General features: G+C 33.2%; 2 protein-coding genes across 5 annotated transcripts in view; one reads left to right on the top strand and one right to left on the bottom strand.

Annotated features, from left to right (window-relative positions):
* The window catches only part of LOC105153876 (uncharacterized), a 44,090-nt gene extending 30,980 nt beyond the window's left edge, over nt 1-13,110 (top strand). The window contains exons 2-3 of the mRNA XM_011068995.2: nt 4,689-4,858; nt 9,010-13,110. Coding sequence (XP_011067297.1) covers nt 4,689-4,858; nt 9,010-9,345 — 506 coding nt within the window. The 3' untranslated portion in view covers nt 9,346-13,110. The remainder of the gene's footprint in view (nt 1-4,688; nt 4,859-9,009) is intronic.
* The window catches only part of LOC147910629 (uncharacterized), a 61,794-nt gene continuing 48,757 nt past the window's right edge, over nt 10,478-23,514 (bottom strand). For 3 of the 4 annotated variants that reach the window (XM_087402968.1, XM_087402967.1, XM_087402966.1), the window contains 2 exons: nt 20,650-20,712; nt 10,478-17,159 (listed from right to left, as the gene is read on the bottom strand). In XM_087402968.1, the coding sequence (XP_087259094.1) occupies nt 17,115-17,159; nt 20,650-20,712 (108 nt within the window). In that variant the 3' untranslated portion in view covers nt 10,478-17,114. Of the gene's footprint in view, nt 20,713-23,514 lie in introns of all 4 variants that reach the window. The other variant, XR_015544126.1, reaches the window with a different exon arrangement.

Raw genomic sequence — 23,514 nt, 5'->3', positions numbered from 1 at the left:
GTCCCAAGACTGGTGTCCTCCACGAATACAATGGCTGCGAAAAATCATCCATTATCCGCGCGAGATCCACGTATAGAAGGGAGATGACGAGAGAAAGATGGAAAGAAGATGGTGAGGTTGCAAGTTTGGGTCCATGGACAATGGCGTACGCCCATATATCACTCGACTGATTTTTCCGAAAAATGGAATCAATGAGTTTTTCTCGAAGGTGCAACGAAGAAAAGATGGGATTCCAGTCACCTTTTCGAACTAATGGAATACTTCCGATCGTGATTTCGACCATTATGGAAGACCAATATGGAAAATTTCTTATTCTCGCTTTTAATTCTTAGCGGAAGTTCGACCAATTGAATACTTTACAACTTTATGAGATTTAAGATGTTTAGAAACTTAGAAGTATCATTTAGAAACCAGTAATATTTGAAGAATAATAATTTCATTATTAAAAATATAAATAATATTATATTATTTTCTATTTAATATTTTCATAAAAACATAGAGAAGGAGACGGATAAAAAAATTATTAAAAAGAATAATTAATTAAAAAACAATAATATAGTAATGGCATCTTTAATTAATTATACAAAATTTGTGCAGTCCCTATAAGACTTATTTTGCATAATCGCTTAAAATTATACATGACATATGTGTGAATTTATTCTCTTAAAATCTATATATTAAAATCAATATTTTTATGATTCAGTAAATAAGAAATAAGTGCATCTTTTGTTTAGATGCTCTGTCCCCCAATAGATGAAGTACGGACTCACGATCTAAATCTAGCCATCGAACCTGCACATTCCTCCATGACGCCAGTGTATTACACATACATGTACAAGCTCGCGCGTGTATCGTTCTTCGATTTCAGCCATAGCCAAAACGATTATAATAACTATTTTATCCGGCGCGGATCTGGGCCATTGTGCCTCTCCATTCTGAAAGTCATAACACGATGCCTGTACTGCCCTTCAGGAACTGCCTCGACTGTGTTCCCTTTTTGGCTGTGCTATACCACGGTGTAACCTGGTGCACCATGAATTTCAAACATATACATACACACATACATACACATATATAGAGAGGTATGTATGACCAAGGATGCGAACACGACGACCGACACACAGTCAGACCCTTCTGTAACAACACGTGTCGTGCATATGTATGCATACCTCAAACATGCGAATGTATTGTGATTGTATATGCGGATACGAGTACTACATGCGTGTGCGTGACGACACATGACACGCACACGCAGACGATTATCTTCTAAATGTACGTACATAAGTACACTGAACGAAATGTGTGCACGAAACTTGCATTATCGTATACATATAGGCTGTCTTGAAATTATTCAACAAGATTTTCAGATCTGTATCTAAAAAAATCTTAAATTTTTAGATACTTTAGTGAAACCTTAGTATAATCTTAATGATAGATTCTTTATAAATCCGTTGCTAGTTTCTATCTGTAGAGTTTCAAGAAATTAAATTAAGCACTTTGATAAAAATTATTTAAATATCCAATTAAAATCACAAGTAAAACTTATTAAATTTTAATAAGATATTCATCGTCATTTCCCATCTAATCGCACATTGAAAAGAGAATATATATTTCACACACACATACAAAAAGTCCTTCAATCTTAATTATAATACGGAAATTATATCGATTTCTTGATATTTTAGCAAAAAAAAAGTGGCATAATGCGCTAAGATAATGTAAGGATCTGTTATTGAAGTTAAAGATTGCATTTTTAAGACACCCTATATTGAACCACTAGCGATCATGGTTTCGCGCTGACACCGGCGCACGCATATACACGTATGAATACGCACGTCTGTGTGCATATCGCGGCGGTGGCACACATCGACCACTGGCAATATTTCACGGCATATTGTTGCCATCTGCACACGCAACCCTGCGCGCACGACAGAATGCACGACGTAGGAGAGACGCGCGCTTTTATTTATCTGCTATTTATTTGCCAACGCGCGCGCTACCGAAGCGCGGTACCCCGACTCACGACCCTGCCGGGGACAGATTTGAAAAGTTATTAATCGTTCTGTTTTGGATAGGAGTGCCACGACACTCTAGCCCCCTCCCCGTCGCCAAACGAGCTCCTTTTATGCGAGCTGCTAACCAGACGACGACGATGGCGCACAGTGGCCGTGCGAGTGAACGTGCCCCTTTCGATCGACTCGAAAGGGTGCCTCGAGAAGGTGTGAATCGATAGGTGGAGACAAGTCACAAAAAATTGAAATCAAGTCAACTCGTTCGTAGAATGGAGGGAGACAGATTGAGACGTGAATATGTTTTGCACACATAGTGCACACATAGTGTCGCACTGAGAGAAATGATTTTGTTGTAGGAACAAATCAAGGGAAAACAAATATATTTGTTTAAAAAGCGATCGATTAGTTACTATTACAAATTAATTATTTTTCATTCGTATGTAACAAACAATCAATAGTATCACTTGCAAATAAAAGGCTCATTACATATATAGAAGTCGTAGACGGTTGCAGGGTCTCAAATCGTAAGAAATGATCAATTCTAGTCAAGTATTCTCCCTATATTTGGCTGTGATTGATCAGTTTCCTACAATTTAAAATTTCACGATCATCTACGATTTCTGTGTAAACGAGCCTAAAGTCTTTCCAAAAGATATATTAGATTCTATATAGTTTGCTTCTGTTATTAGTAATTGGTTGATGTATAGTATACTAACAACAATCACAACAAACCAAACTTATAAACATATTTACCAGTCACTTGTTAAAGGTATCGATGGCTTGTTAAATTAACAAAATCCTTTCTCTCAGTGCGTTTGCTCGCGCAAATCATAAAGGAGTCGAACGAAGTTCAAATATACAAAATATTACGAATCTTACAATTAGTTCGTGTGAACCTATTTTCCCGAATAAGTCGATTCATAAATATTTACATCGTTGCGAAAAAAAACGAAATATCTTGTATACCGTAAAATGTAATATGGTGAATACGCCTTTGCGATCGAGATAACGAAAATATCGTGAAATCCGACAATTGAAATCTTTCCGGTGGTGAATAAAAAAATAAAGTAGCAGCGTCGCGAGATAAGAGATGACGCCGAGTACGTGGGACCCATTATCTCCACAACTTCATAAATATTTAAGACGCTTGCTTGCGTATAATGCCACAAATGCTTGGGCCTGAACAAGTTAAATATAATCTGTAGTATCGTGATGATGTGTCCCTGCAATGATAATAAGTCTTATCATATGATTCACACGTAAAATGAATAATATCTTCCAAAAATTTAATGAGATAGAAACAAAAAACTGTTTATTCAACGATCAGATGCAGCTTCACGCTTCGTAAACAAATCGTCTTCAAAGCAAAGTAAGCGAGATTTGTGCCGTCGCTTTGAAAAGGAGAGTCTATTCATTTAGTAATCGTTTCTCCTTTATTTTGCTGAATTCGTCATTGGATGAAATGAAATAAAAGTAACGCAATATTTTAATATTAAACATCTCTTTAAAAAACGGAACAAATCAAATTTGAATGATGAAGGAGCATAAAAGCCAACGCAGGGTGACAATGCAATAATATATTACTTTACATACATAACGATAAACGTTTCGATCATATATCTGGCCTCACTATCGCAAATCAAAAACATATCAGCTGCTTTGATATGTTTTGATTTGCGATACTGAAGATGACCAGATATATGGTCACCTTCGAAACCTTTATCGTTATATGTGTAAAGTAATATATTATTGCATTGTCATCCTGCGTTGGCTTTTATGCTCCTTCATCATTCAAATTTTAATATTATTTTATATTATTATTTTAACATTTCTCAAATATTTTGAGCATCTTTTATTCAATTTTTAGAATTTTCTAAAAAAAAAAGAGGAAGAGAAATACACAAACTCGACCCTCGTTCGGAAAATCGTTCTCCTCAGTGCTCATTTCAATTTTTTATGTGTTTCAGTAACACATATTCCCAATTCTAGCCGCGATTCGTCCCCGCAACTCGTCCAAGGGTGAGAACGCGGGTGAGAGCCGCCATTTTTCCCATAAAAAATCCGCCAAGTTCACGCTTCCTGTTCGCGCGTCTCCGCTCTCTCCTCGAGAGCGCAGCGCCAGGAGGAAGCTCCGGAAAAGGGAGTAGAATACGGGGGTGTGGACCGACACGGTAAAATATATTCCAGTCAACTTCCGTTGGAAATAAATAAGAGTCACGCCACGCGATCTCGCTGCGCCCCGACAACGGCGGCCATTCGTGTGCAGGGGACCTTATCTTTCGATATCTCTCTCTTCCCCTCTCACTATCCCCCTAAGCTAAGAGAAGCCATCGAGAGGAGTTCCGCCGCCACTCATCAAGATATACAGGGATCAAGATGAGACTCTCTGTAACGCGTTTGCGTAATCGCTCTTTAATTACTAACACCTACGTAATTGTGAATTCCTTCTTCCTAATGCGTTCGTAACACGATGAGAGTCTGATTATTCGTGATTAACTTCAATTATACTTAATATTATTTTTGTGATATTATTTGCGAGAAATCTTGAAAATTTCAAGCCAATTATTTTGTTCTTCCTTTTTCTGTGTTTTATGTTACACAATAATCCTTTTGCGAAATATTACATGTTTAATTGGAATATTATTGATTCTATGTTGTTACAATTTCTTTTTTCAGGCGAGAAACCTTTTAGATGTGAGTTCAATGGCTGTGAGAGGAGGTTCGCGAATAGTAGCGATCGAAAGAAGCACAGCCATGTTCATACTTCAGACAAGCCTTACAATTGTCGAATGGCGGGATGTGACAAGTCCTATACCCATCCTAGTTCACTACGCAAACACATGAAGGTACGTCTTCTGCTCGAGTTAATGAAACTAGCATGGCAAATAGATGAGAATGCACTACTAGGAATTCAATCCTATCGATTACACATTCGGGTTACTTACGTTTCGTAAGTCGTACATTCAATATTTCGACTTTGGACATATATGACGAAATAACGTTACGAAAAATGAGAACGTTAACATAAAAATATGTATAATAAAAGTTTACGTTGCTAATGAGAATTTACAACTATACTCAATTATTTTGATAAATAGCAAGGTATCATGATATTTATATAAATATCAAAATATTCAATATATATATATATATATATATATATATATATATATATATGTGTGTGTGTACATATGTCGAAGTTTTTTGAAAAATCATTACAATTTTTTACAAATAATATATTATAGAAAAATAAATATTGTACAAGAGTAAAAAACAAACTGATAAGATAATACATGCTACAAGAAGATAAAAAAATTAAATAATTATTCAATTATTAACATGGATGAGAAGATAGCTTCTAAAAATTTTTTCTGTAGCAATTATTCCAATTTAAAAAAAATATAAAATAATCTCATTTTATGCAATATACACTACTGTTCAAAAATGCTTGAGAAAAAAAATCATACAAAAAGTTAAATATTTCAATAAAAACAAATCATAGAGAAGTTTTCAAAAATGCATTTTAAGAAGCAGAAATAAGATTATAAATTTGTTTTTCTTTAGTTTTATTTCTACAATATTATGTTCCTAAATTATATTTGAAATAACATTAAAAATTAAAAATTAATAATTTTTGAATATTTTTGTTTACTTTGTCATATTGTGATTTGATGAAACATTATTAGGCAAAAATTATTAATTAGAAGAAGTATTTTAACACATTAAACGCCACGCCACGCGAACTAAAGTAACAAAAGAACGAGAAGCAAAGTGGTGCTGAGACGATTAACGAATGTCAGTCACACAAAAGACATAGTATAATTTTGTTCTCTAAAACAAATCAATCAAATATTTTAAAAAGTTTTTTAAGACTGGCGTGACGTAAATAGAGGTATGACGATATTTTGCAATAATATTAAATATTTATTATGTTAAAATTCATTTTTAACATAAAATATTTTTTAACTTCGAAATTAAAAATTTAAAAAAAAAAAAAAGAAAAAACTTTTTGTTAAGTTTTGGTGAGATATGAAAAAATCACAAGTGTTCCCTTATGAACGATAATGTAAATCCGATAAAATTACGGAGATCAATAAATAATAATATATGGCACAAGAATCCTTTAAATTCAGTTGAAACCGTCCAATAATATGGAGTATTGTAATTATTCATTCAGTTTAAATCGTTAATTTAATAAAATGAATATCGTAACTGGATGTATATACAATACACAAATGATATATATACATATATATATATATATATACATATATATATTTTATATATATATATATATATATACACACACACATCCGATACACATCATTGATCCTTCGAACCTTGATAGATAAATAAATTAATATTACAATTAATAGGGGACATCTTTTATAACCGAAAATTGTTAAATTGGATTAACGCTAAATTAAACAATGAAAAGACAACATCGAAAATATGCGTTTTGATCGATAATCAATCGCGATTAATTTCAATCATATTATATGTATTATATATCAAAACTTAGATTTTTGTTTCTTGTGTGTATTTATTCGGATGTTGACTGCATAAATAATGAAACAAAACTGTGTGCCGTCCCTAAGACTACAGTGATTTTTTTCGCACGAACAATCACGGAATCTTAATAAGAAATTATCTCAGCACTCAGCTGAGATACGAAAAGACAGAAAGAGAGAGGTAGAATACTACGTGCAAAACTCAACTTCCGAGATACACGCGTGATAGGTCAGCTTCACCGGGAATGCTTTTGCTCTACGGTTTTCGCAGACGTGATTCGCGGAAGGCAGTCGTAGAGATTTGCTCACTGAATTATGAAAGAAGGACCAGAGAGATGGAAACGGATCTTTGATCCCCGTTTCTTTCGTTCTGAACTCTTCTTGTGCTACTATCTCCACTGATCCTTGTGATCTCCGTTTCGATCCCAACGATCGACTTCGAATTCTCCAATGTTATAAATCTCCAAAACGTATCATATAAATCAAAAATATGTTCTGTATATTATACGAAACATATAAAAGTTACCTTCTGAGAAAATAATAGGGTAACTTATATACGCTGCACCTATCAAAAAACTTAATTTATTAAATATTATTTACTATGTTTAAAGTAAACGAACTATATCAGTAAAAACTTTGTATTGTCTACTATTATAAAAAAAATTAGAAATCCGAAATATTTATATTTTTTTATTTTTTAATACGAAATATAAATATTTCGAATTTCGAATTTTTTTAAACCCTTGCATTTTTGCTATATATCCCATAAGGATGGGATATATGGCTATTCATAGGAGAAGGGGAGGGGATATGTATGGCTCATAAAAAATTTACAAATAATGCATATAAATAAGACGTAAAATGACACAATAACTTAAAATGCATTTATAAAGTTTATCAAGGAATGAGAAAATGATAAATATGTATATGAAATAATAAATAATAATTACAATCTTCCCAGATATATTATAAGTGTTATGACATGAGGTACATATTTCATGTAATGCGTTTATTGTATTTAATGCATTAAATTCAATCTGCGCACTTTGTATGCTTTGGACATTAATCCCGCCTGTTAAAAATGCCACATATCCCAAACAGGTGACATATACAAGACAACTAAACAAAGAATACAAGAGCAAAATACTTGTATTTTGTTATACATACTTTACTATTCCTCTACACTCATGTATCACGAAATAATCACTAAGTCTTTTGCACATTCAATAATTATTTTATGTAAATTATAATTTATTATGACGTTACTTAATACAATGACAAATCGATTCAACTCAATAATTTCATTAATATTAACAGTAAGAAATTGAAATCATAACACAATATTAATATAACATAAAGACATGTAGCAGAGCAATTGCGGGAAAATTATCCTCACTCCTTTTATTTTTTCTGACTTTTGCGGTGTAAATCTCAGAGCAGCGTATTTGCTGAAGTTACTCTAATAAATAAATTTTAACGCACTGAGAGAAAGGATTTTGTTAATTTAGCAAGCCACCAGTACCTTTAATCGGTAAATATGTGACAATAAATTTTGTTGTGTTTGCTGCTAGTTTGTGGTTGCTGTGTCTGCTATACTAATTATTAGTAACCAATTATTAATAACAGAAGCAAATTATATAGAATTTAACCTATCTTTTGGATAGACTTTAGGCTCACTCGTTTACATAGAATTCGTAGATGCTCGTGGAGTCTTAAGTCATAGGAAATCGATCAAGCATAGTCAAATGTAGAGAGAATACTTGATTAAAATTTCTTACGATTTGGGATCCTGCACTCGTCTACGATTTTTATATGAGTCTCTTATTTGCTAGCAATACTATTGATTATCTATTACATTGACGAATAAATTTGCGATCGTAATAAATCGATCAGTTCTTTAACAAATATTATATTTGCTTTCCCTTGATTTGTTCCTATAACAAAATCATTTCTCTCAGTGCGATTGTACAGTAGCACTTAAAATTGAAAGATTTGGTATATAAGTTATTATTCACAATGCCGGAGAAAAATGATTATTGATTCGAATTCAGATATGCACTGAAAAAAAAGAGATTGGTAATAGATATCAAATGTTGAATAAAATAATTTCAATCAAATATTTGATAATTCATAATCAAAAATCATTTTATTCTTCTAAATATTTAGTAAATATTATTATTAAATAGTTATATAGTTGATAATACTTCCTAAATATTTAGAAAAATAAAATTATTTTTAGTTATATTAACCGAATATTTGATTGGAATTATTTCACTTAACATTTGATAATTATTATCACTCTTTTTCAGTGTGTATAAACCCAATAATACACTAATTATACCTCAAAGCAACTTCATACAAATCTATAATAAATCATATAATACTTAAAATATATAAATCACATCTTTTTTACAATATAGTAATGACAAAACTCGTCATTACAGTCGTTGTCTAATGCGATATCCTTTTCGACATTCTCTTTTCAGGTACATGGAATGTCATTACCGGAGGGTAAAGTAGGAGGAGGATACGAAAGCGAGGGAGAAGAGAGCAGCAGCAGCGGGGGTAGCCTGTCGGTGACTGGTAACACGGAATCGCCCCAACCACCTCCGGTTGTTGTCCCAACAAGAACAACAACTAATCTTCCTCCTACGAATCGAACTCACGATCCGTCGACTCGTGGAGCGACGGAGGTGGCGGAGTGGTACGTTTGTCAGCCACCGGCAGTTGGGCCTCAACCAGGGCCCCTACCTGGGCCGCCGCCGCATCATCTTGGTCATCATTTCAATCCGTTGATACACCATCAAGCAGCCGCTTATTAGGAAATATCGAAAGGTCGAAGTGTGACCAAGAGAGTCTTTCTATAATCTCCGTTCCTATCCGCTGACCTCAGTCCAATGATGTGAAATAAGATTCCTTGCTGAGGACAAGTTTCATCAAAGAGAATACAAATGACAATCATCTGTCGATTTATCGAAGATAAATCCTTTGAAGAAATAATCAAGAATATGCCTACGACGAAATTCCGTACTCACCATATAAATGATGTAATCGGGCTTCATAGGCACATTATATAAAGAGATTCATGGACATTTAGAATGGGACAAAAATAACGCATTTGCTCTAAAAATATAGATATGGATTTAACATCATGTGGTATTTATAATAATTCTCATCACGTTAGTGATGTAAACACCAATATGATGTGAATTTAATACCATGATTTAAGTGATTTAACATGGTGTCAAATTCACACCCATATTTTTTAGAGTGTATGCATTGATGACATTATCGAGATAAATCTCATAAAAATTTAGAAAAAGTTTGAATGGAAAAATGTTTTGAATGATATAAGCCAAATTACATAATTTTTTCGATTGATCAATCGAAATATTTATGAACTAATAATAATTAAACCAAAAAAAAACATGTTTTACACCATGTAGCTACTTTTGCGAAAAAAGGCATCTTATGATCATCAGTATATTTCTGTTCTAGATAGTATTAAATAAAATAACTTCGTTATTTTTATATAATCTAAATTTATATAATCTTTTCATATTAATCAATTCTTCCTAATATTCTGCGTATAACTATTAATATAAATCTCATTTTTTAATTAATTTAAAATTAGAAAATGAGATACTGTTTAAAATATTAACTGTTTAAATTATTATATAAAACATACAATTATTATAACAATACTATATAATAAAAAAATATTACATTATAAAAATAATATTATAAGTATGCAGTTAATAAAATGTATGTTGCTTAATTTTTGAAAAGGTTTCAAAATTTAGAAAATATTAAAAAATATTAAGAATTATCAGAAAGTATAATAAAAAATTATTACAAGAATATTATGAAATATTTTCTTAACATTATTTTATCGTAATACAGTTATTTTATACGCAGAATATCAAGAGGATTTTATTTATGAAATGATAGTAATTTTCAATTTTTGGATTTAAAAATGTAAATTAAAAAATTATGCTTATCGTAAAATGTCCTTTGAAACAGAATACCTGTGGTTTCTATAATGTTTTTTTGATAGTGATTGTCGAAATGATTTTCGAAAATATTTCGTACAAAATTATATAGTTTATACTGCATAATGAAAAATATAAATTTGCTGATTCAGACTTTATACTGTAATATCACTGTTCATAGGTACATGTAGAGTAAAAATGAAGGTATCTGCGTGATATAATAGAAATTCGAGCTATCACTTGAATCCATTAGAAACACGATTGATTTAATAAAATAATATAGAATTCTTGCGACGTAATAATTTTAAGTTAATTTATACTCAACTTTAAACGAGTTGCGTAAAGATACACGATCTGTCTCGTCACTTTGATTCGCGAGATATCAATACGAAAGACGACCGTGTTTCTTAATGTTAACAAAACTCGTGATATTTGCTTGTACGGATATAAATCAGAATTTTGTTTGCTATGCACTGCTTGTGCCAAGCGAGAGAGAAAAATAATTACACGGCATAGGTTACCAACGATCCGCACTGGATCGATCTCCACATTCAAAAAGTCACTAGACATTGGAGAATGCAATACCTGCGATAATAATTTTATATAGCATTTCCAAACACAGATATTACTTTGGATTGCTATATAAAATCAAAATGAATGAGAAACAGATCCGAAATCTACAATGCTAATAAATTATCTTTGTTCTTTTTATTTGTATATAAACTTACGCAAAAATATTATCAGACATCAAGATTTATTTTGATCAAATAATAATTTTGATGAAATATCTCTTTTTGTTTATTTGTGTCATTTATTCTTCTTGTTCGTTTTGTTAACAACAATATGAAGTCGCCGACTTTCTGCCGATTCTGCAAAGAATACTAAGTTTGGTGATGACTTTCGGAGATTTGTGGAGACAAGAATATAAATGAGTAAAATTAGACAAATGGAAAACGGCAGGATTAATTTCATTTACACAAATATCCAATGATTAAATAATTAAATACAGCAATTCTAAATTGTTTTTGTATTCATTTTACGATTGATTTATCGCGATACATTTTCTTTGTGAATAAAACAATTAGTTTTTTCATTAATAGTAAATCATTATGAGTTGAGTTGCTATTTTGAAAGTTGCTATTTCGAAACACGAAAGACTGAAGATTAAAATATGTTTTGTCGCTGAATTCTGGTCATCTAATTATAAATTACTTTTAAGATTGCTATACTTGGATAAAGAACGATTCAAAAAAATTTTCCTGCACGTCATGTACAAAAAAAATTTTGCAGTATTGTACTTCTTTTCAATTTATTTGCTGTGATTATTTTTTATATTATATCTGTATGTATTATTTATATATATCAATTGTTCATTATCTCTTTTTAAATTTTATGGACAATTGCGATTATTATTATAAATTCTTCGTATATACTATATTATTTTAAAATATCAAAATTTATTTTATATTTACTTAATCGAATGTACCTTTTAAATATTATAAAATAATTTTATAATTTTTTTAATTATGGAAACATAACTAAATTTAAAAAAAATAAAAAATAAAATTGCTCATGATTTGAGCCTTTTTATTTTTTACTTTTTTGCATTGTAAATATTCGATCTTTATTCTATTTTATTTTATATAACTAAATTTCTTACGTTTTATATCCTAAATCACACATAAAATTCCTGAAGAAATTTATAAGTAAATTTCTTTAATATAATAAAATATTATTTGTGATATTTACGGTCTGATCAGTCTTCACAAATGTAGATACCATTTTACGTATTCGAATATATGAAATGCAAGATCTTTTTTGTTGTTTTCAATATAAATTTAATTTTCGGATAAATATAATCGGTGGAATGTGCTAGATGAAATAACAGATCAAACAGATATACAAGAATATACAAGCCACGCTCGTGCCTCAATTTATTAATCGCCAAGTAATTAATAAAACAAATTTTTTGTTTGTTCACAAAAAATTTCTCACAAAGGCTTCTCGTATACTCGAATCTAATGACAAAACATATTTGTAGTATTAGTTATGATGTAAGAATATCAGGTGTAACATTCCCGTGGATAATTGGATGACCAATCAGAAATTTGTTCCAAATTTTATGAGGCAATATAAAGTCGCTATGAGAAATCTACTACCAATCAATACCAGAGAAATTAGTCTCAAATTATATTCAGCAGCCATTATGAGCAATGGTATGGTTACACCTGGTATTCTTACATCATTGTATTAGCGAGAACAGAGAAAAGAAAATCGATTATTCGCGCTTTATTTTGGCAAGTGCGAGATATAAATATTTTGTAAGACTTGGCGAAACTTTGTACATAAAGTCAAATGTGACGATCGAACCTCGACGGCGTAGGTGTTCAATGTAAAATATTTACGATTTTTATTATGTGTGATATCCTGTAAATTTCGAAGCGTAGATAAGCAAGTGTAACATTATTGTAATAATTATTTTCGTTATATAAATGCTTATTATATCGACGGAGAAAAGAATATCAATATTTGTCGAACATAATTGTATCATATTATATTTGTTTTGCAAATCTGAAATATATTGACAAGACAGTATATTAAGATGCAATTTTACTTATTTCAGATATTGAATAATCCTACATGCGTACGTACTTTTTAAAAGCTCTTTGTACATAATTGGTATCTTTCTTTTTATAATAATTTATAAATAAATAAAATTATTTTTACATTATATTGATTTATACACAAGATATCACGGAATTATTATCAATACATGATATCGATATAACAATATTTGAGAAATCAGTTTCATTACACCCAGTAAAAATTTCATTAAAAACATAAAATAATTACGTACACAAAATCTATATAAATAATCAATTTCTTTAATAAACAAATGAAGTTTTTACTTTTAATTTGATACGTATCCTCTTCTCTGTGTCCTTTCGTATGATACGATGGCAGACAGAGAATACGAATCGCGTATGCGTCGGGTCTTCCAAGATTCCTAGACAAGATTATAAAAATCGTTTCTTCAGTGAATTATAGATATTGTATAGTGGATATAAGATTCTTATTAAACTGGCCCCGAATTTAAGGAGCTTCTCGTGGGGCGTATTGAACGGATAAAAAAAGTGAATAAGAAAGGGGACATATATACAGGAAGGGTTTCGGTTGGCGCCACGACAAGTATGTCTAGGCACCTACGCGAGAAAGAGAGCGAAGAGAAAAAGTGGAGAAGATAGCATCGGCATCGGGACGACCGTGGCGTTTTATTGCTCGATAAGCAGATGAATTCGTCAGATAATTTCCAGGCCCGATGCAGATGATTTTATTAGCTAAACCCATACGAGACCCCGGAATTCTTCAGGTCGAGGATTGAGATGACACAGGACTCCGGGAAGATCACCAGAGATAAGACGAGATACTGAGGGAGGTCCGACCAGGTGTCCTCGCGTGAATTCATATGATCGATGATTTTCGGATATGCTAATCTTTGCGCACGTTCGTTTTCTTATCCCAATTTGTGATGTACAAGCGAATTTATGATAAACGGATACGCACCGTAGATGCGCGACGCCGAGATGGTGGAAACGCAAGTGATGAAGCAGGAAGGTAGATACGAAAAATATATAATTCCTGTTCTCGGTAGGTGCTTTTGTCTTGCTGCCCCCGTCTGTCTTTTTTTTCTACCTACCCTCATAAAAGCGAGATTCGTATTAAAAAGGCACGACATATAATTAATGTCTGACAGTCACGGAAGATGCGGAGCGACGCCGGCATCCTATATCTTCTCTCATATACACGTGCCAATTTATAAAGAACATGCATTCCTTTGCTCACATACGCGTGTTCACGTATTATAGGCATGTATACGCGTCGCGTGCCACGACGAACCGCGCGACTTGCGCACGTGCGTACTAAAGTACGCATTCGCTAAAAAGCGCTTACATTAAATTCTTTAAATTAATAGCTGAATAATTAAACGCACGAAATGCGTGACGTCTTTCAGTCGGTATTACAATCCCTTCCCTCTTACTATATGAGCTGTTAGAACTCTTCTTTCATGTTCTTTATGTATCTTCCAGCTATAATAGTCTACGAACACAAAAGACAAGAAAGAATTATATGACCTGTTAATCCACACAAGTTCTTGTTGTACACGATATCTAATGATTTTATGAGATTTTATGAGATTTTTTGAGATTTGATTCATAAAATGATTCTGTATTAAACTGTACTAAACTGTTTCTGAATAATTACATAATGAGTACAGTGTGTAATGATTCCAGATTCTCGAAAATGTAACGATACACCGACTTCATCATTTACGCTCTCGCAATCGAAGGCGTGAAAATCAGTTAGATTAGAAAGAATCCATCGAGTCGTAGCTTGTGAATACTATTGTTGACGCACTTCCGCAGAAGCGGTGTAAAACGATGTAAGAGGATTAAAAGGCTCAACCGATTGGCTCCCATTACCGGTCCTGTCCGGGTTGTAAATCCTTCATAAAGCCATTGATAAATCACGCGCAACTTCGTGCTGGCGCACGACTCGCCTTAACGATCGTTTCGCGAGTCTGCGTGCTTGCGGAAACTTTAGCAACGAGTCGAATTTTAAATTCGAACCACGATAGTGTAATCGAGTCGCGCAATCAAAGTCTCATGTCAATGGTCGAGTGATTAATCAAAAATTCCGATGACAATTTCAGTAAAATTTAATATTATAAATTCTAGTTAATTATTTGTTAAAGAAGAATTTCTAGTAGTATTCAAATGCGCGCGTTTGTCGGAAAATTACCGACAAACGTTCCGATGGCACACAGAATATAGATTCTGTATGTTATTGATAAATTATGCGTACGCGTAATTTATCAGTAGCGTACAGCATTAGAGATAGTTATAAAAAAATAGATTTATTTCTACTACAGTGCCGTTTTATTTTAAAAAACAATTAATCGTTTAAATTCTTACTCATGGATCAATAAAAAAAATTGCATTTTTCTGTCTATCGATTGCATATTTCTGTGTATTAATTATATCAAAAGAAGTTAAATAAAAGATATAAATTATTTGACAAATTAGAGCTTGTATCGATTCAAATTTTATAATGTTTAACAGATAAAGCATAATAATTTGTCTATGTTGTACACAAACTTTAATAAATTTTACATCAAGATTATGTACCGTTATCTAATGGATATTAATTAGCAGTTTTTTATTACTTTTAATTTTCATCGCATCATTCGTTTATCCGATGCATAATAATTTATTAATACATCATGTGTATTAATAAAAGCTTTCTAACATCATATATATACGCACATAGATACATAACTTCTATTAATTATTAATTAGATAGCATTAATAGAGAAATTAAATGTTTTTACATCAAAATGTAAATTGGTTTTTCTAAAATTTCGTTTTGAAAAATATTTGTTACAATGTTATATTATGAGAATAATTTTTGATATAACAATGTAAGATTTTTAACATGCATAATAATTCAGTAATTAGATATAATATCTAATTAAAAATACCTATGTTATTACATACAATCAACATCCCACCCAAAATTCAATGTTTTATTTATCTTACAATTGTTCATGATTCGCAACAAAAATATCTATGAAAAATTAAAGCAAATGATCTCGATATCTTAACAAACGTGAAAATATTAGTGTCATCACTATCCGCAAGCAGATCGTTGTCAAAGGGTTGAAGGCTACTCTACTGTGAAGTAGCAGAAGTGTGTCGCGCGTTCTGGAGCTGGATTGTTGGTGAGCCTCTGTTCAATGAATAATGCTCAGCCACACTAGTATACTTAACTGTGCGTTAAGTATACTAGACGTCATAAATGCTTTTCACAGAATCATTTCACAAGACAAAATTATTTTCCATCTATATAGATAAAAGATTTTCTATACATATTTGTACATTATTCATAACAAAGAAGTATGCAAGCGGTAATTAATAGCTAACATTTTACTGTATTTTAAATATCAAATTAAAAATAAATAACTTATGTTTAATAACTTTCTTCATATCCAGATAAATTTATAAAATATTTTTTTAATTTGTTGTATCTCATTCAGATTAAATTTAAGACTGAATTTAAATCTGAGACGCGTGATGTATTTTATCAATATCAAAAATCTTTACTATAGTTATATACCGGTATAAAGTTTCCATGACTTTCGAAGTATAGTTTATATTTTGCTAGCTGTCAAATAATTTAACGATACAGAATAAAAAGAATATCTGTTACATATATTAACACTTTATATATAATCTCAGTTTATCATTATTATATTGATTTACTTTTTCTCTCTACAAAAATCAAATAGGCACATAGGTTTCATGTATTAGTATACCTAGACGTAATGCTCTGGATTAAAAAATGCCCATTTGGTAAATGTTAAGATGTACACGATGCGTAGTGTACACATAGAATAGCTACGTGTGCCAGTATGATCTACGAGGGTTATTACAACAGCAACGACGCGAGTGCTCACCAAGGATACCATCGATTCTTCTCTACTCTTTGGCCCCTGCCACGATATAATATCCCGGCCCTGACCGTCGTTGGTGCTGGAGTCCTTACCGGAGTAAACACACAAGTCGCGGCCGACTGCTGCATTCCGACTGTAACAGGGCGTCGCAAGTTCTTAAGTGTTTTTTTGTTTTCTTCCCGGCCACGAGAATACATCTCGGCGACGTTGAAGCGCGTAATGTCGACGAGCGAGATTAATAGAACTTCGAACGAGTTCTCGCGCGATAAAAAGAGGCGCGCGCTCCAAGATTAATTACGTATATGTAACAATTCGTCTCACTTGTAAAAACTAGTTCACGCAAAGGCTTAACAAAATATTCGGGACGTAAAATCTGCGAGTCCCAAGATACGGGCGCGTCACACGTCGCGCTCGTCATCACCGATAATTGAAGTTGCTCCGCAAACCTGCTGAGAGTACTTTTCGTTATCCGTGAGCGTGAAGTATTATCACGAAGGAGGATAAATGGAGAGAGTCCGCGAGAGTGGAAGAGGCGCGAAAGAGGAGGGCCAAGCGAGCGTTTACCCGTCCGCTCCGATCCGGTGAATGAGAGGCAGCAGGAGAGCAGGAGAGAGAAAGAGAGAAAGGACGAAACGAGAATCGAATGAGAACGAGAGCCGGAGAGCGCAATTTGTAGTCGCTCTCATTTGTCACCGCGTCTTCCCCCACTGTACCCCCTTCGTCCTTAGTCACCTACCATCTTGCCCGGCTTCTCTGAGAGAGAAAGAGAGAGATGCCATTTCTCTTCCTTCCACACATTATATCCATCCACTACTTCCACTGTTACCACCACTAGGTAGATAGGTAACTCCCTCGTCCTTCGGTTTTACCTTCTCCACCCTCTCTGTGTCGCTTGCACGCTCCTTCTATCGTTTCTCTCACACCCCCGACTCTATCTTGGATTCTCGTAGGACAATTCTTACCAGATAACAGACAGATAAAGCATACGTAAATCGGTCGCAACGTAGATGCGTTAGTAATAACGCGTGCGTAGGACTGATTAAAGAAAATAAATTGCAGCAAAATCAATGTAGTAAAATAAATCAATGCATAGAATGATCTATGTAGAACTGCGTTTAGAATTTAAATATACAGTGAGAGCAAAAAGTATTAGTACAAGGAAATTTATAAAAAATCTTATTTTTTTAAAATAAACATTAATTAGCCATTTATACAATGAATATATTCTGTTTTAACATAAACAAACGAGCTTCGCATGTATTCTTGATTCTAAAAACTAAATACCTCGACTGTACAAATATTATTTGAGCATCAAAACAATAGGGTTTTTAATTTTCGCTTATTTTTCAGATGATATATTTTCTATAATACACATCTTTTTAGTATGTATAATTTTAAGAAACACACAGTCTATTTTATTCTTTATGAATAAATTGTTAATTACCCAGCAAGAAATGATTGTCAATTAAACGTCGAATTAATGTTGAAATCGACTCAATTTGATGACTCATTTCTCGCTGGATAATATTTACTTTTTAAAAATAAAGTTGTTTAAGAAAATATTTTCTCTGTACAAATATTCTTTGCACTATATATAATACACTCACTGTATATAATCTTTTCCTCAAAATTTGTATATTAAAAAATCATTTCTTGTAAAGAAAATTTCAAGTTATCGTAAAGCGCTTAATTCTGTTCTTTCTGTCTGTAAAAAGGAAAAGAATAAAAAAAAGAAATAGAATAAAGAAAAACAAATCTGATTCAATCGCGCGAGACAAATACGATGACTGCACGATCACCGTAATAATTTCGTAAAACGTCATCCGTTCGTTTAGAAATCATCTTCTTCGATACCCCAAGGGATCTGGATTCAGCGAATGGCGCATTTCGGTATATTAACACGTAACACATCAAGCAACCGTCACACGAGCGCACCTGCGCCGTTAGAGGGGTATACACGCGTGCATTTTATTATTTATACCCTGTAAAAGTCGCGTTTTCTTCTCTTTTTTCGATCCTCGACGCGCGAGTCGAAATGGAAACCGAATTCACGTGGCCCGGTTATAAATGTCTGCGTAAATTCGAGGCTGGTTAGAGATCGTAAAATAGCGTGATATGGCCGAGATATGGGTCCCGGTGGCGTGGCACAGAAAATCATAAAGTCAATCCGTACGTCCCGCGGAAGGTCGATGAGATCATAGTCTTCTAGGTTGATTGCTTGCTAACTCTCGAGTTTGTCTTTCATTCACTTTCCGGCTACGCCTACGGTATTAGCTTTACTTTGTCGCGTCTGGGTGTCTCGCTTATTAATTGTGGCATATTCACAGTCATGTATTATATTAACATCGCGATATATTTCGAAGAAATTCTTGCTGTCGACGAAAAATAAGATTCTTCCGGCCTTCTTAGATGTTTTATTAAAAATTTATTTATCACTATTATTTGTTTACATGTATCTTACACAAAATATATCACTGTATTACTACTCTCTAAATTTGAATCAGTGAATAGTCGTTAATTATCCAGTGGCACACATAGCACTGAATAATCAGTAAAGTTCAACTAAAAAAGGAAGAATGTTTGAATATTATATAACTATTATGAAATATTGATATTTGCACGTTAATTTCAATCTTCCAATACTATATTCATTAAATTTATTTACTAAAACAAGATTAGTTACATTATAATAAAGATTAGCTAGGTTAGGGATTTCACATTCATCCACTGATTCAGATTTAATTTAATGAAACTTTTCTTATTCTTTCCTAATTCGATTTTATTTTCTATCGTCAATAAACACATCGACATTATGTATATATTAAATCAAAGAAAATTTAATTTGTGAAGTTACAAGGATATACAGGATAATATTTTCGTTTGCAATTTTAGTTATACATATTAAAACGTGCAGTTTCAGAGATTTCAAATGAGAATCTTCTCATCAGATATATTTTACGTAAAAACGAAAAAACTATGCTGACCTTTATTGATAGTGGAAAGCAAGTGACTTAGACGTCTGGATCGACCTGTCCAACACAACTACATACAAAAACGATACTGACGTTTCAATGTGTGGCTGCCACAACAGGACGTCTGCTCTTATTATTATAAATTATTTATTTGCATTTCCAAATGATCCTTGAAGAATCACGGTATTATGCTAATGCAGAGATTAACATATAGGGAGGCCTGGCGCGATATTTCAACTCGCCTCACCATTTAGACTGTGGGAGTCTAGCCACGGTATTTGATCTCTCCACACGACTCGAAAGAAAGGCGCGGGCCAAGGATATTTTATCATTTCTTCTGTTACAAAAAGGTACCTACGAGACTCTAAGAAATTCCTACGAAGAGAGAACAATGCTCTCACGTTGAAATATTTAGCAATTAATCGTTTTTGTACAGAAAAATAATCGTTCCTTACTTCGATGCGTATTAATACGTCCAATTAAAATATAAAAACAAACATGCTGTCCATTCTTAGAAGATAATTTTATTATAGTCAATATAGAGCAACTTTCCTTATTCTTAATGCAACTTAACATGTGTCATTTCTTATATTCTTTTTGAAATAAAAAAGAATAAAAAAAGTTTTTATAAAGTATATTAAAAATTCATACCTTTGTATCAGCATCTGGATCCGTCGTTTCGTGACGTAAGGGCCGAAGGATAAAGTCTCTAATCTGTAAAAAAGATTGATAATATATTATAAAGATCGAATTAGGGATTAGCACTAATGATGTGCAAGAATTATCATACTTATTAGAGGACAATAAAAACACGGCCCTCTTTTATCTAAAATTCGATAAGCAGCGAACATTCTAACCTTTCGCTAATTTATTGCAACGTAGGCCAGTGGGTCGAAGATTTTTCGCGCAGCACTTTCGCGAGAGGGCTGTCGGCCCGGAGCGCTCATAAATGACTTAACCAAACGTAATTAACGATGGCCTATCATTATGTAGTAGCGGGACCACACCCTCGTCACATTATATGTTTATAAATCAGCCCGGAACGGCGACTAAAAACACGACGAAAATCGAGTGTTGGGAGGCGCCTCCTCACCACCGATCGTCCCAGAGCAGGTAGAGGAATTCTTATGCTAATGATTTTATGATCGTGGAAATGAATGCTCGTCATATTTTTTTAATCGCCTGGGTTTCCACGTACGCGAGTCCGCGGGAGAGGCAGAGGCCGAGACTCGGAAATCGTTCCTTGTCTCCCACTGCCTACTTTATATCCACTCGTTTTTTATCCCTGTTGTTACAGTCTTACGGCTGTGCCCGTCTTATATGCGCTGTCATAATCGTAAAGTAACTCCAAAAAGGACGACTTTCAGCGTTTCCAAAGATTAAACAAAAATGTTGACACAGACAAGCTTAAACTCAATAATTGAATGTAGAATACGTTAAATGAGAGCATTAAGCGGATGTCGCTTAACGTGAATACAAACAAGCACGTGGCAATTGAAATGTAAAATAATAAATATGAATGATTAAAGCCGTATAAACAAGAGTAACAAATACAGTGAATCATCATCCGAGAATTTAATTCTGCTTTCTTATTGGATTGGCCTAAAAAATTCATCCAATCGTTCCGTTTCGATTATGATTATTATTCTAAAAATTTAAAAGTTTATTTTATGAGATGTTTGACATATATTGAAATAAAGAAGTGACATCAGAATTTTTTTGATAAAAAAATTCATAATGTAAGAATACTAGATGTAACATTCTCATGCGCAGTTCAAAGATTTCAAAGTCTTGTGACCGATCAGAAAGTGACATAAAATCTTGAAAACCAATATAAAGTGATCATTAAAAATTTGCCACCAACCGGAAATTGGCCCCAAAACAATTCAGCCGCCTGCATTATACGCAATATTACACCTGGACCCAAACTCTGTGCCTTTTAACGATGTATCCGTATCGATATATTTACCGTTGCGCTGCAACTTTTTTTCGCTAAAAAAAAAGTGCGCGATAAATGTAACGATACCGACACGGCGTATTAAGAAGTACAGAATATGAGCCCTGATCTTCTCATATGAAAAAATCAAGATGCCATCAGATTCGCTCGAAAGTCATGATAAACATCAAATATTCTATCCTATATTTTATATGGAAAAAGTTATTTTATTTATGATAATCGGTCCTTTAAAAACTCTAATCTTCATCAAATTAGCGACAGTCGATCGCGCTTAAAAATTTGATGTAAGACGTTTCAGTCGTATGTACAGTGCAAAGAAGATGTCAAAATAAGTGCAGCGAAACATACGGTGGGATAAGTATTATGAGGTAACAATTACATTGTGCTGCGGCGCGAACCGCGTATGCAAATGAAAGATCGCCGTAGACAGTGCCCACAAAGGTGCTCGAACGAGTAGCGACTCTCACACTCGCGCATTCCGGGCAGGTGTACTAACAGCTGAGTCCAACCACCCACCCACACGCATACATATACACACGCACATACATACCTAGGATAACCTGACACCTTGATGGATACTATCATGTCCCTTTCTTGCGCTGCATTGCATTGCATTGCGCAAGGTGCGTCTGTTACGATTGCCCTCTCTAGCGAAACTCACGATGCAACACTTGAGAGTGCATTGCATAAAGCGATGTAACGATATAAAAAGACGCTTTATAGGTACGGATCAATTAGAATATCTTGCAATTTCTCCCCCCTCCCCCCCATACGAATAGGAAATAACTAAGCGATATAAATATTAAAACTGATGTTCAAAGATTGCGGATATTATCAGCTTTAATGATGGCAATGAAGATATTATGACTGTTTCAGCAAATATTAATTAACTCTACCTGACTCTAACTGATTTTCTGTCTTCTTTTTCGCAAAGTAATATTTGAAAGTAATAAAAAAATCAACTTAACAGTAGTCTATCTAATAATATTATAATATATATACAAATATTTTACATTAATTACATATAAGTATACAATTACATATAATATATGATTCAACTTCTTTGCGCAAAGAGTATTACAGAGAGTAAGAACAAGATAAAGCCTCGACATTTACAAAAGTCATCTTAGTTTATCGTGCAATAATTCATCAATAACTCTCTATGTATAACTGAGATTATTAGTAATAAATTTTGAAAAACAGAACATCGTGAGAAAAGCGAAAGTCCGGAGGTCCAGATATTTCGTTCAAGAAATTTGAAAATAATATAAAGAAAAGAATTCATACGCTTCCAACTTGGAGCAAACGCCAGTGACGAAACCGCGTTGTTATTCAAAGATAGTAGCAGTCGTTAAGTATCTGAAATACAACTTCCTTCCGTCGTTTGAACGGGAATCGCGCGTCCGACTTGGTTCTTTTCTTTTACGTATCGCCAAAACCGTGGATTATTCTCGTACAAGCGCGCGAACTGACGTAAAGGGTGTCAGCCCGATAACGAAATAAAATTCCTGAGCAGGTGGTTGACTCGCGGGGCCAACAGGTTAAGAGTGCGCGCTCCT

Source organism: Acromyrmex echinatior, chromosome 2, assembly GCF_024713525.1.
Source record: "Acromyrmex echinatior isolate Ae372 chromosome 2, ASM2471352v2, whole genome shotgun sequence".
Classification (NCBI taxonomy): Eukaryota; Metazoa; Arthropoda; class Insecta; order Hymenoptera; family Formicidae; genus Acromyrmex; species Acromyrmex echinatior.
Note: the sequence above shows the minus strand (reverse complement) of the source record. Positions and strands in the feature narration are given on the sequence as shown.